At 37.7% G+C, this 14,802-nt stretch overlaps 1 protein-coding gene across 1 annotated transcript; it reads right to left on the reverse strand.

Moving 5' to 3' along the window:
- Positions 1-204: 204 nt before the first annotated feature.
- Positions 205-14,475, reverse strand: pign (phosphatidylinositol glycan anchor biosynthesis, class N). Its single transcript, XM_084710366.1, has 28 exons — positions 14,226-14,475; positions 13,907-14,028; positions 13,287-13,385; positions 12,931-13,037; positions 12,613-12,737; positions 12,356-12,486; positions 12,083-12,202; positions 11,828-11,868; positions 11,638-11,697; positions 11,056-11,148; positions 10,771-10,826; positions 10,345-10,423; positions 9,785-9,967; positions 9,522-9,661; positions 8,780-8,879; positions 8,541-8,633; positions 7,223-7,314; positions 5,834-5,939; positions 5,649-5,757; positions 5,160-5,262; positions 4,933-5,035; positions 4,370-4,456; positions 3,694-3,749; positions 2,777-2,852; positions 2,545-2,618; positions 2,133-2,175; positions 1,303-1,355; positions 205-1,135 (listed from the first exon to the last, which is right to left on the reverse strand). The coding sequence occupies exons 1-28, from the start codon at positions 14,450-14,452 to the stop codon at positions 1,012-1,014; spliced, it is 2,802 nt and encodes a 933-aa protein (XP_084566492.1). The 5' UTR covers positions 14,453-14,475; the 3' UTR covers positions 205-1,011.
- Between the last annotated feature and the right edge of the window lie 327 nt (positions 14,476-14,802).

Genomic DNA, 14,802 nt, shown 5'->3' on the forward strand with positions numbered 1-14,802 from the left:
TGTCATTTTAACAATCTATGTTACCGTATTTAAATGTTTAAACTGAGACAACATGTTTTAATGCAGGTTTTAAACAATCCTTGATGAAAACAAACAAACAAAGTGCAACTGGAGTCAAACTGTATGAGAGGATTTTGAGAAAGATTTTTTTAGGCCATGGTTCACAGGCTGTGGTTACTCTGATGTGCAAACACAGAGAACAACGACATTTGTACCTGGTTTAATTCTATGAATGGTTGCAATAGTACAACAAACAAGTCTCTGTTTACACTCCTTCAGTTTTATTGGTACATACAGTACATAGCCATAATAAATTAAAATAACATCCCTTTTCCTTCTAAACAAGGATATATTTTAGGTAGCTTTACAGGAAACAGTGTCACATTCTTAAAGTTAACATTCTTTGGTGGATCATAAATCAGCACCCTTGGCAAAGTCATAATGCAAGGTCAAATATTCAAGTTGTTTCATCAATGATTAATGCAAACACAATGGCATTGACACAGAGATGTGGTGTACAAAAGAATACAGTGCAAACAGTCTTGATCCACTCTGGAAAATGTCCTATTAAAACCACTCATCTTGGCTGTGTTTATCACCGAGTAAAGTCTTGCTTACTCAAACTTAAACAACAACTGATAAATGCTGCAGAGAAGAGCTCGATATTTCCTACTGAGAATACAAAGCTGACGCAAACTGCCATTTCATTTTCAGAAGTAGCCATGTGGTCAATTCTTCTAGCACTTCTAAGTGTTGAGTAAACTTAGCTTCTGAGTACTGAGTGAGTTCTGAGTAAGGACACAGAACTGTGGGGTGTGGGAACTGTGGTGTAAGAATTCTGCACAGGGCTATAGACTAAACTGTCCTAAAACAATACCCAATATTTTGCATAAACAACCTTTGGTTTAATAAGGCAAATGCTATATGAAAATAATCTAAAAAAAGTTAAATAAATATTAAACATTTGGTTTAAACAGTAGGTGTGAATACACACACAAACACAAGTTTCATTTAGGGGAAGTGCATCTTGGGTCTCCTCCACATGATGAGCCTTTGTGAGGTGAAGATGTGCGTGACTACACTGAGCAACATGAGGAAGATGGTCATCGACATCACTATGACATAATGGCTAATGCTGCAAGAGAGAAAGAGACCAATATAACATGTGCAAGTCTATTACCGGAAAGGAAGGAAAGCAGGTACAAGGAAAGAGGAGGGACAAAGTATCTGTGTGTGTGTGTGTGTGTCTGAGTTAAGTTATTAATTAAGATATAGAAACTATGCGTTTCCCATGTAACTTACCTTGTACCAATGTCCAACCAGCTGCCGTAGTCCTGCACCAGAAAGAAGAAGTGCTGAGGAGAGGAAGAGCAGGTTAAAGATATATTGCACAAGTTTCACATTCAGTCTGTTTAACAGACACTTAAACAGATAGTTTGGATTATTTGAAGACAAATTGGGATTGGGATTATATGAGGCATTTATCAGTATTCAGTGCATTATCTCCAGTAGATGCTGGCTGACATGCCCCCAGTTTGAAGAAGCAGCAGCAGTATTGATGTAGGAAGATAAGCAATGAACTGCTGTGGACAAAGTCAGTGGCAAAACATATTTTAGCCACCTAAAACAAGGCCAATTTAAATTTTAAAAAAAAGGCAGACCACAGGAGACGCCGGTGTACCGCTGTGCTGATCGATTAGTTAGTTTGTGAAACTTTGGTGTTTCAAAAGTTTAGTTCTGATTCACATTCAAGTCCCACAATAAACAAATTAACGTACTGACCGAGGCAGCGGTAGACCAGCAACTCCTGTCTTATCTAAAAGAGGTAAAATTTCTGATTTCGCCAGCTGACTCTGGTTGAGTGAGAGAGAGTGATTTTTGTCATATGAAGGTGGTTTCCCATCAGAAAAAAGCTGTCTGATGGCAAGGTAAAGTGGTGAAAATATTCTAAATATAGCCTGCACCTTCTTTTTACACGCTTGTGGCTTCTCCACACTGGGAACGTGTCAACCACCATCTACTGTAGGTAATACACTGACTATAGACTGGGTACCTCATCAAAGATTCCGAATTATCCCTTTAACATGTTGAACCCAGCATTCAACCTTTCATAGTAACAGGAAGTGCCTTACCAAAGCCATCAAATCAGAGATGACCAAGACAATGAGGAACAGGCTGGAAAAGAAGAGGAAGAGAGAAAAAAAGAGAGGAAGAAAAGCCTTATAAGCAAGGTCTTTCTTATTTAAAACTCCACAACACACATTTGCTTCATGTACAGCATGGACAGTTAATTGACATCCTCTTTGCACAAAACATGCCACAGAAAAGAAAAAAGTTGTTGAGCTTTTTATTTTGAATCCAAAAAGGATATGGCTGAATCAAATTTAAAACTGCATATAGTGTGTTTGCAGGTCTCTGCTTCTGACCTCTTAACCACCAGAGGAAATCAGGTCAATGTTAAAAGGTTTGTGAGTCAGCTGGTCAGTAGATGAACTGATGCATTTGCTCCAGTATCTTATTGTAAATGCTGCAGCGAGGGGTTACCTTCTCGATGAGAGCTGTGTTGCAACTTGGATGGTCTCAAATGTGCACATTACTATTATGAATGGAATGATAACCTGGAAGAGCAAAGGACAAGACAATTGGGATTTAATGAAGAAATCCAGAGTAAGACAATTAATCAAGAATGATGCTGCAAACATTTTATGTCTATAATGAATCATGATTGTGTTGTAATACAGAAAAGAGCAATGAGGGGAAGTTAAAAATATGTTACCTTCCACATCATCAGCCCACCCATGATGAAAGGGTTGAAGACGGTGAGGAAACAATAAACAGACGCTGGGTCGAAACTAGACAAAAGGAGAAAGAGGCACAGACTGTGACTACAGACAGCTGAAAAATGAACAGAATCTTTAGTCACTCGGAGAATGACATACTGTTAACAACTTCACATAAAATCTAAATGCATACACGACACAAAAGACTAGCTGTCAGTATGTCTGTACTGTACTTCTCTATTTTCTCAGACCACTTATTTTCTGCTTGTGTTCAAATGACACATTGCTAATAACCAAAAAAAAAAAAAAGAAAAACATTGTCAATGGGATTCAAACCAGACATTCACTTCACTCAGGCTGAACCGTGCTCAGCCACAAACCCCAACCCCCCCAAAACACAACTTCCTGCCACTCACTATATTTACACACCAGCCATTTATCTCTGATGTCACACTCAGGGTGGTAAGCTCAAAAGCTCTTATTAAAAGGATAGTGTTGAATTCCTCTGCATTTCAGAATTTATTTAAAACATTTCCTGTCAAATTATGTAACACTATCAAACAGTAATGTTCGCTGGAAGGTTAGCTAAGACCTCACGTAAAGCTAGCCAGTGGGGTTATTAAATATGTTGCTTTTGAATGAATTGAATTTGTCCAGTAATATTTCAGAATTAATCTACACCTTTTGTATTGTATTGTGCAACACCGAGGTGGTTCATGCTAACATTAGCTGTTATCTAATGGTAGCTAATGGGTTATCCTGTAACACAGCAGTACAGCATTATCCTTCTGATAACAGCATTTCAGCTTCCCACCCTGAGTGTGATGTCAGAGGAAAACTGCAGCCATGTGAATTTTCACACAAATGCACACAAGTATACAGTATATAAAATACACGTATGTGTAAGGCATACCTGTTAATAGAAGCTATGTTTCCTGTGCCAAAGAAAGCTGTTATTATAAAAAATACCTGAGGAAAATGTATAGTCAAGGAAAGACTTGAGGAAATATAATTTAAACAGTTCATTATTTGTACATAAACACTTCAAATATCAACTTAAAACTCAATTTAATTTTAAATTTATAACAATTTTATCTAAAACTAGTCCTGCACCTAACATTTTTTTCATTAATGATTAAGCAGTAGATCATAATCTTGATTAATAAATGGTTGTTTGGTTCATAAAATGTCATAAAATAGTGAAAAATGTGGATTACTGTTTCCCAAAGCCTAAAGTGACATCTTTAAATGTCTTGTTTTGCCCACATCCAATTTATATTCAGTTTTCTGTCATAGGGGACTCAAGAAAATATTCACATTTAAGATGTTGAAATCAGAGAATTTGGACATTTTTTTTCTTAAAGAATGTCTTAAAGCAATTAATTGTTATCAGAACAGTTGGCGATAAATTTAATAGTTGACAACTAACCAATTCATTTGCAAACTGTTGTAGCTATATCTTAAACTTAAAAAAATTAGAACATAAATAGATGAAGTATTGCCTAAGCAACATCTGCAGACTCCACTAGTGACAGTTTAAATTACATTTTTTGTGCTTTAGCTAATTGTAAAAACTCTCACACGGATACAAAAAAGTAAGATCTTCTGATGTCGTCCAACTTCAGCTGTCGGATCTTAGTGATATCAATGTTTGCAGAGAAATCAATACTGGAGAGCTGCAAGAAAAATCACACACAAAGGCACACATTCATACACGTGCAGAAAGCCAAATACATGATAATGATGAGTATGTACTGAGGCCTTATGTACATTAAATAGTGCTTTATGTAAAACTACTTTACTGATATCAGTTTGTTATCATGAGTAGGGATTTCCTTGTTTGTTTGGTAAAAAATATGGCAGTACAGGAGTAAATAGTAGATACATTTTAACACCATAACATTTCAGTACAGATAAATAGACCAGAATCTATATTTACACAAAATCTATAGATGTTCACAAAAATATGCCTATATAAGATCAAACGCAATCTTATTGTAGCTATTTTTCATAAAAAATGAAGAAGACAGTGTGTGTTCAAAAATCGCAAAAGATGTTATCTAAATTTGATGAAAAAATAGATTCACACTTGTCTGACCACTGAAATTTGCATGTCATTTACAGCTGAAAAAATAACACTTTAGGTTTCTACCTCCTGTCTGCCAGAGACACCCTGAGCGAGCATCGCTTCCTGTTCGATGTTGATCCACACGAACATCAACCAAGATAACACAGGGGGGAACAGGGCCTCTGACCTGGGTGGGAGGGGGGAATCATACATATTACAGATTTGATATTTAGCTGATGAATCTCTACAAGGGACATAATTTGATGTGTTAGTGCAGCTGCATGGTGCGTCTGTGTAGTATCTTGTCTTACCCAGTGCTGAGCAGCAGGTACGTGGCTGTGAGAGACAGGAATATACTGAGGAGTCGGTGGAAAAGACGTGTGGAGCTTAACAATGGAACCAGCATAGAAGATACTGAGAAAAGAGAAGAGACAGGAGACTGGTTACGAAGGGCATATAATACAGGCTGTGACATTTTAACCGTAGCTTCCCACTTTTATACAGTAAGTCAAAGGGATAGTTCGGATTACCTGAGGTGGTGCTCCTCTCTGCTTCTCCTTACTGGAGTGTGCTACTACTGTAGGTCATACACTGACTATGGATAAGTGCCTAATACAACCCTACATTAAGTAATCCCATCTATCCCTTTAATGAGATAGGATATAGACTAAAATGACTGGACTTATATCTTAAATATGTGATTATTTAAAAAAAAAAAAAACATGAATGACACATAAATTATGATAAGGTTTTGTACCCTGACAGGTCTCACATATACTGTGCTCACTCACACCACCAACCTAATGTTGTCCAGCTGAGGATCTGATTAAGAAGGGGCAGGCCCTGTTTCTGCTGCAGGCTGGAGTGTGTGAGGGATGGCACGTATGCACACACTGCCACATGGAGCATCTGTTAAGTTTGACAGGTCAGAATTTATTTTTAGAAGATGCAGTAATACACACAACATGACTTGTAGCGTAGTTACCTGGGAGACAAACTGCTGTTTGTCACTAAGGTGCAGCGGCGCTCTCTGTCGTGACGACCACAGGTAACAGGCTGATGTGAAGAGAGTGAGCAGACCTGCGCAGGTACTGAACAAACAAACATCAGATGTTACCTTATTATTATAGACATGTATAAGGCATACTGCCTCATTTTGCATATGTATGTAAACATACTGCTGTAAATCAGCAGCTCTTTTAATGGAATTCTCACTCTGACGCCTCCATTAATCCCATTACAGTACTTGACACTAAAAATACCCTTATAAATGTTATGTAGGTTGCCAACACTTTATAAATATGAATAATCTATTACAACACATTAGATTAAAAGGGCAACAGAAACCTGTTGCTTCCCAAATAGTGAGCCCACGTGTATCTGTACTGTTTAAACTCAGATCCCATTGCTTAGATAGATTACTTTGTCTTCTGCATCAGTCAGCATTTATAACTGTCAGCTTCATGACATATTTGTTAATAGGTTACAGCATTTAACCACCATGACCATGTCTTAATAGTCAAATTTTATTGAAATTAAAATGTCAAGTTAACAGATTCATACACTAAGGCTTTGGCAATACTTTTTACCTTGACATTTTTGGCATGCACTGTTTTACAATTTACAATAAGGCTCCTTTTGCCAGTTATAACAGTCAATAACACTTTAGTAAAATTACTTGTAAGCAGTACCTAGATCTTGCTAAATAGTGAGCTCATATTGATGAATGAAAACTACATTATAACTTGTTTTTTACTGTTTAGTAATAAATTATAAAGTCCTAATAAACTAATTAATAACCTAGTTATATACTATTTATAAATCATTTATCATTTTGAGTTTACATGTTATAGAGAGTCCTGCTTAGCGTGGGACAGCTGTTGCAAGTCTTCTATGCCTCTGGATGAAACTCTGTCAAGTCTGAGAAAATTACCCCAACTGGTCTTGAAGACTTTTCAAACTGAGGCTGTGGAGCCGAATCATCATTTGTCGTGATCATTTGGAAACAATCTTTCACCATCATTTCATTTTCCAAAACTTATAATGGTTGAACTCAAACTGCAATTTAAAACTGACAAAATTATTAATTTAGTGAAGTTTGTTGTTGTCTAATGTAAAAACAACACGAAAAGAATGCAGCACAGTTAATTCTAATTTTATTTCATGTAAATGTGATCTCGCATAAGTCTGCCACATTTTGATTGAGAGTAATTCTACCTCTCAGTGATGGCGTTTAAGTCTTCCTTAATATAGAGAAATACAATATGTTGTATTTCTCTTTAAATGACTGACCTGAATTTGACTTTAGTTTTTCCATGGCAAGACAATGTGGTAAACTTTCTGATAAATGTAAGCAAATAGAGGAAGCACTCACACCAGCTGTATGTTAGGCTCTCTACCCACAACAGGCATCAGTGGAAAAGCAGCCAGAAACAGACAGCCCAGAAACCAGCTCACTGAACGGACCTGCACAGGGACAGAGACAAAGAGTTCATATACTTCACTACTGCATGTGAACTCAGTGTTAACCAAAGTGCAAAAACTGCCGTTATGGTTAAAAAAATGTACTCCTCTCACACCAATGCATTTTCTTTTAATTTTGTGCATCATTATCCATTCATTTCTTTATATTACTGTAGTAATCTACAAAAAAGAAAAGATAAAAGATTTTGGGACTCTAGTTAACATTAAATATGTGATTTGTCAGGCCTTCTGGTAAGAGACTTAGACTTCATTTGTACCGCAAGGGGAAATTCATTTTCTCAGTACTGTACACATCTGTCAACACACAAACAGAAAAACAAAAAACAGCACATAATAACAAGAGAATACACTCAATGAGGTCTCTTATTTGAGGCAGCAGTGGCAGCTGGGATCAGGCTTTTCCCAAAGCGAGCCCTTCTGCACCTCAGAGCTCTGTACCTGTGCCCAGAGGGAAGTAGTGTTAGATGATGGTTGAGCGGGTGCGTGATGTCCTCTGCCATTGTGGTTGCTATGCGTGCTATGGCCTTACTGTTTTCCTACTATGAGGTTGGGTGCGGGGAGACATTTCTTCCCGGCAGCAGTATTAGTTATGCATGTAAGTTGGTAATAGATAGCATGTTACAGAAGCAGGTGGATGGGCTGAATAATGCTCTGGAACAACAGCAGGAGGAGGTGGGGAGCAAAATATAGTCCTTTAACTTTACAGATGGCTGAAAGTCTTTGGTGGCTCCTTTTGTGAATGTCATTAGTGTGATGGTCGAAGCTGAGTTTATTGTCTAGTGTGACTCCGAGGTATCTGAAACTGTCCACTATTTCTAGTGCTTGGTTGTTGATGGAAATTGTGGACACAACATTTATTCTGGAAATCTAAGAGGAGTGAAAAAGGTTTAATCATTAATTTTATTCATCAGAATACTGCCTAAATAAAATACATTTATATTGGTACTTTTTTGTCAGATGGACTCTATTTCTTGATAAATCACTTATTTGTCCATTTGGAAGCTAAAAATCCATCAATCAAGAGCTCTGTGAAAGGGATGGTTTGCTACAGTGCTTACTCCACTTTGTATTCCCAGACTTCCTGGAGACATGATTTTCCATAACCTTTCAGGTGTGGAAATAAACATTAAAATATAATAAAAGTATTCAAACGCCATGGGTTTTCCTGGGATTCCTGGTGCACGAGCAGTGATCCATGACATATTTACCTTGGCCTTATCAAAAAGCCCTGACAGGAAGGGCCAGAGAGAGAGGACAGCCAGGCCCACAGTCAGCATGGCGCGATGGAAGAAACTCACCACCTGGGGGCAGCAAAGGTAAACTGTCAGCCTTATACATTTTGAACCATTTGTAATGTGTACTGAATGTGGAGGTCAGCTAAAGCAAAGCTGTATCAGTGTAATGAAACAAATACTCCCTTGACTGTATTTTAGAAAAAAACACCTACCAGTAGCTCGACCCCACACGCCACCAGCAAAAAATATCCAAAACAGTTCCAGAGTGGCAGAGAGGGAGCTGACCGAATCAAATCTGTCAAAGTTCCACACCTAAAATTGATCATAAAAGAGTTTATTATTCCTGGGATAAAAGAGGGAAAAGAAAGACAACTGTAAGACCATCCTTTTATCCATTTTCACAGGAGAAACATGAATGGATACAACAGCACTTCAAAGGATCTAATCAACACCTCGACGCAGCTGCGCCAGACACGTATGAACAAGTGTGTGAGGTAAATTACACCCGATTAAAAACTGTTGCATTCATTGATTGTGAGATCTCTATTGATGTGTTTTGACATTTCCTGGCATCCTGTGTCTGCATGTGGTTTTTGCTCAACCATCTTGTGAAAACAACTTGCAGGAACTATATACATTTTTCAATCACATTGTAATGCATGTCTGCACTTTTGTTTAATGTTTTTATCTATACTCAACAAAAATATAAATGCAACAGTTTTGTTTTTGCTCCCATTTTTCATGAATTGAAGATAATGATCTATGACTGCTTCTGTGCACACAAAAGGTTTATTTCTCACTAATTTTGTTCCTAAAATGCTTTATAATGCTTTAGTGAGTTATTCTCCTTTGCCAAGATAAGTCAATTCACCTGACAGGTGTGGCATATAGAGGTGCTGATAAAAACAGCATGATTATTGCACAGGTCTTTTCTCAAATTAATGTGCTACTCACTCTTTAAGGACAGAGTACCATACAGGAACGGGCAGCAGGCAGTAAATATAGTAAGTTATAGGGCTCCTTTGTATAAGCAGGAACACAGTGACCGCCACTGCCACACACATGCACAGCCTGGCCAGGGTATGGTTGGGAATCTGCATACACACAGGAAAAAAATGTTACTTAACAAGAAATTCAAGTTTCATGAATTTGTTTTGATTGAAGGAATCTTTTGAGGTAAAGAAAGGGGGATTATAATGTACTGTATATGCCCTGACCTGTTTGAGAAGACTGGGATGTCTGTTGAGGCTGGCATGAGTCTTCAGTATGACTAAGACAACGTAAGAGGTCCACCCTACAAATCCTAGCACCACACTGCAACCCAGGAAGAACCTGTCATAGGTGTGGTAGTAGACCAGGCCCTCCAGAGCGTTGGATATCAGAGACTGGCACAGAGAGATCTGACAAGAGACAGATGAGGAGAAAGGAAAGGGAGTGCTTTAGCAAAGGAAAATATGTCACAGAGAAAGTGGACAGAAGATCAATCAGTGAGGAATGTAAAGTAACAAAAAATAAACTTGGAAGCAAAGTGATCATTCAAACCCCAGTGAGTCAGGTTTCGATGTGCAGACTGCAGAATTGTCAGGCATAACTGTGGCTAAATTTCTACTGAAACATCTATTACACAACTAAATTTGTTGAAACTCCTTGTTTCAACACCAGCTTAGTGTGGTTAAAGGGATCATTCGGATTCACACTGAAGTGGGGTTAATGATAGTCGGTGTATTACCGACGGTAGATGCTGCTCTAAGCTACAGAAGCGTTTCAAAATACTCACAGCATCCCCATACTTCTCCAACTGAATCAGTATTCTGGCCTTGTGGATGAATTCTGCTTGTTTTGACTCAGTCAGTGGTCTGGAAAACAGAGAGACAAAGCAGTAATGACAGAGTATGGGAAATTGCTTCTAAATGTGGTCTTTGAACAAATAAAAAGCGTTTCATTTGTCTTCAGCACAACCACTATAAACAAGTCACTGCCCTGCTTAATTTTTTCACAGGCCAGCAATAGAATAACTCAGCAACTGTCCCCTGGATAATGCTCTGAGTGAAAATATCTCCAAGCATTGCACAGACATGACATGAATTCAGCATTATGTGAGCTCATGGTAATAATGTTTTTTAATTGAACACAGCAAAAAAAGGTCATGTTATTATTTCACATCACAGTTATAACAAGTCATTAACTCACTAATTGTACTTACTGGTATGGGGTGAAGAGAAACGACAAGGTTGTCTCCTTTTTCTGGGTCATTTTCACCTATAAAAGCACATTTTACAGACATATATATATATAAGACATGTGCAGCCATAGGTTAAAAAAAATTTACAGTATTAGTATAATTTCAACTGATAAATGTGTTACTAATATATTACAATGAATAAGTGCATGTTTACCAAGTTTAACAATTAAGCAATAAATTATTGTTTTACTGTCCTTCATACAATAATCAGCATGTCAGTAACAACAGAGCTGAATGCTTTCATACCTTGAACTGCTCTAATACTTGAATAGCATTTGTGTACATGCTCTCTGCCTTGAACTGGTCAGTGTTGTTAAGGTAGACAAGAGGTAACACACCCTGAAGAGACACAAATGCACAAAAAGATTAACATTAAGTCATGAACAATGTATTGTGACTTTTATAGAAAACACTTTGAAATGTCCAGAGCATTAAGGCCTGACATAAGGGCAAAAAAATGAGGAGGAAGACTTTTTTTTTTTACACTTTCCAATTTGAGAATTAAGTCAAAATCTTGAGAATAAAATCAAACTTTCAGTATAAGTGTCAGTTATCAGAAAAAATAAATATATTGACTTTATTGTCACAACCTAAAAAAACTCTCTTTATTCTCAACATTCCAACTTTATTCAAGGAATCCAAAATAAAATGAATTCTTTATACTATCATTTTTACTCTTATGTCTCGCCCTAATACTCTTCCATAAAAATAAACATACGAGAATACATGATTTCTATTAATTAATTGAATGACAACTTGACTTTGACAACTTAAGATTAAAATTACTAGAAAATATTTATTTTGTCTTTAATTTATCTCTGGACTTACAACAGAGTTGACAGGAAAGGGCACACCAATGAGAGAAGCCATAAGTGGAGCGATGTCTGCCTGCAGGAAACGATAAAACAATCAAAATATTTCACCTTACTACATGCTGTTCTGTTATATCTGTGCTGTCACACATTTCATATTTAATAGTAATAATTTATGACAGGGACAAAAGTGCTGTGGGCCTTACCTGATTGACGTCAACTCTCCGAAGGTGCTCCAGTTTCCAATCTGAGAGAAAGAGTGGGGATAAAAATCAACACAAGAATACAGGACACATAAAAAGATATAGTGAATAAAGTAAAGAAAGAGAATATTTATTTTTTATGTCAAATATAATACAAAATTCCACTCTCCCTAAAAATAATAATAAAAACAATTTATTGGGTTTACAAGAAAATAGGTCCCAAACTAGAGCTGTGAGTGTAGTACATTAATTTAGCACCTTGTTGGAACCCATCATTGTATGACTGACGTTCAGTCACTCTGTGGGCATTTTGAACTCCGGCTCCCCAAGCCACTAAAGGGGTGAGTGTCTCAGAGGGATGGCCTGCACCATGTGACCCTGGAGACACATGCACACAAACACACAAAAATGGGGACATACACACACATCTCCTGATGATATAAAACACTCCAGTCAATTCATATGCTGAATAACAAGGTTTTTTCAGTTGTAGTCAGTAAATAGGCACACATAAACAAACAACAGTCTCACCCCAGTTTGTCATGCCATGATCAGAGGTGAAGACATAGGCCGTCCTGCCATCATAGCCAAAGAAGTCCTCTACTAAAGACACCAGCTCAGCTACACCGGTGTCCACTAGTGCAATATTGTCCAGGTACTCCCTAGAAAAAGACAAATATCAGATGAAGATATCACTAATAAAGTGAAGACTGCTTTGGAAGAATATAATCATCTCAGTTTATATTATGTGTAATTCAATATAGAAATCTCAATAACATGTCTCTTACTGTGACATTGGTCTGTGAGCATGCCCATTCGTGTCGATGCCCAGCAGATGCAGGAAGAAGACATTCTTGTCCTCAAGCAGCCTTTCCCTCAGACTGGAGTTAGATTTTGCTGACTGAAAAAATGACTAGTGCAGAGAAAAAAAAAAGACAAAGTTAGATTTATACAATAAAACATAGTAATGTGCAAAACCTCACTGACAGTACCAATGGAGTCTCCTAGAATTATTTTCAAAAAGTTTTTTATGAGTTTATCAGTGATAAAAATCAACAAATTTATGAAAACATTCATTGTTATGGTTAGTAATTCCACTACCATACTTTGACTTGAGTGAACACCCAGCTGTCCAGCCTGGAGGCGTCTGTCGATGCAAAGTCCTCCTCCTCTGCTGGGTATGTGTGGGTATACACATGGTCTCCACTGGCACCTTGAAGAGCCACAGCACGAAATGGGTGTCATTGCATTACTTCATTACAATATCTGAGTAATGAGGAACAAAAGAAATGTCATGATAAAAAAAGTGATATTATTACAGTTATGCTTTTTACATACATAAATTTGTCTCTAAGCGTAAATTTCATATGTTTTATACAGCCTTTATCTGTAACCTTTTTTTATATTGATTATCAGGTTGGTGCTTGTCAACGTGTTTGTGTGAGTGTGTGTGCTTGTGTACCTTTGGCAAACATGGGCAGAATATCAGGGCTGCCCCAGCACCAGGTGTGCCTGCTCTCATTAAACACAGAGTCAAACTCTACTGGATTCTCTTTCCAACCTGAACACACACACAAAAAAGGTCAATGCACTTGCAGTCACAAACAGACACAGCAGCAGTCACCCCACATGCATGGATTAGGGCAGGGCAATATATCAATATTTTACTGATATCATGATGAGACTAGAGTGTGGACGTTTTCTGGTTTTAAAGGCTGCATTACAGTTAAGGGATGTAATTGATGTCGCTGTTCTATTATTTGCCTTTACTCAGTTAATCATTACATCCACATTACTGATGATTATCAACAAGCTAACTGTGTTAATATTTTGAGAACACAATCATCATCCCAATAATATTGTGGAAATATCAAGGTATTTAGTCAAATTTATCATTATATTTGATACTGCCTGTATCATCCAGCCCGTATTTACAGTTTGCCCTATTTGAGATTTCACAGTATGCTGTTTTGGCCAAAATGTGTATATCGAGATATATACTGCTTATTGCAGCATAGTGTTAAAAAACTGAGATATTATTTATTAAGCTATATTGTCCAGGATTGGCACAGATGCACCTACCTTTAGCAACAGCACTAACATCCTCATAGAAGCCAGCGATGAGAGCAACATGACCAGGACGAGACTCAGTGGGCACGCGTGTGTGTGACACTCCCCAGGTACCAGTCTCCTCTATCACACTCCTAATATTGGAAAACACAAATGACATGTACAGTCAAACACCATTTACTTAGGGGTTATAAACAAAGCATGAATAAAGTAGTATAACACACACAAAAACATACTGCAGATATATACTCAGTACATCCTGTACTGGACCAGTTAATTCACACACAAGCACACCACATCGAAGCTTTCTACTCAGCATAAGTTTCCCAACCTCAAGTATGGAGCCCTGGATGAGCCATTGTGCTGGAGAGTGAAGAGACTGTCTGCCCTGAGACCATCGCCCACCACTAACACCAGTCTGGAGGCTGGCGGCGCCAGTGGTGTGGCATGGGGTGTCATGCCATGGACCAGAGGAGAGGTGAAGTAGATGTCAAATATAGAGATGAAGAAGATCACATGGACTGTCAGTCCAATCAGGAAGAAGGTGATCATCCTCATTTTGAGTGTACACACCAGGCTGGGTCTGCAGAACAATGCAGGGGATGGAGACAGAGGAAGGAAGATTTAATGTCTTTGCAGGGAATAGACAGTGAAGAACAAGAAGATGCAGAAATTAAGACTAAGTATAAAAATGACCGAGACAAACATGGATAAATATAAAGTTATACAGTCTAACTTTACATTAAGGGTTAAGTGGTTAGTTCAAATAGAGAAGGTGTTAAAAAGGTTTAGTATAGAATAGACTGGTTAAGCTATAGTATGTGTCATGTAAAGACTGCTTAAGAACAGGGTTAATCCTTCTGCCACCACCATATGCCATTAACCAATGTGCAGAAATAATTAGTTTG

This window comes from Lutjanus erythropterus, chromosome 21 (genome assembly GCF_056507025.1).
Source record: "Lutjanus erythropterus isolate fLutEry1 chromosome 21, fLutEry1.hap2, whole genome shotgun sequence".
In the NCBI taxonomy this organism is placed as follows: domain Eukaryota; kingdom Metazoa; phylum Chordata; class Actinopteri; order Lutjaniformes; family Lutjanidae; genus Lutjanus; species Lutjanus erythropterus.

Excerpts from the sequence above, each read along its gene's own strand:
- pign (XM_084710366.1), bottom strand. The coding sequence starts at position 14,452 with ATGAGGATGATCACCTTCTTCCTGATTGGACTGACAGTCCATGTGATC. Across the intron at positions 9,662-9,784 it reads ATCCCAGTCTTCTCAAACAG|ATTCCCAACCATACCCTGGC; the intron begins GTCAGGGCATAT and ends GTGTGTATGCAG. Across the intron at positions 8,880-9,521 it reads TGGTACTCTGTCCTTAAAGA|GTGTGGAACTTTGACAGATT; the intron begins GTGAGTAGCACA and ends GATCAATTTTAG.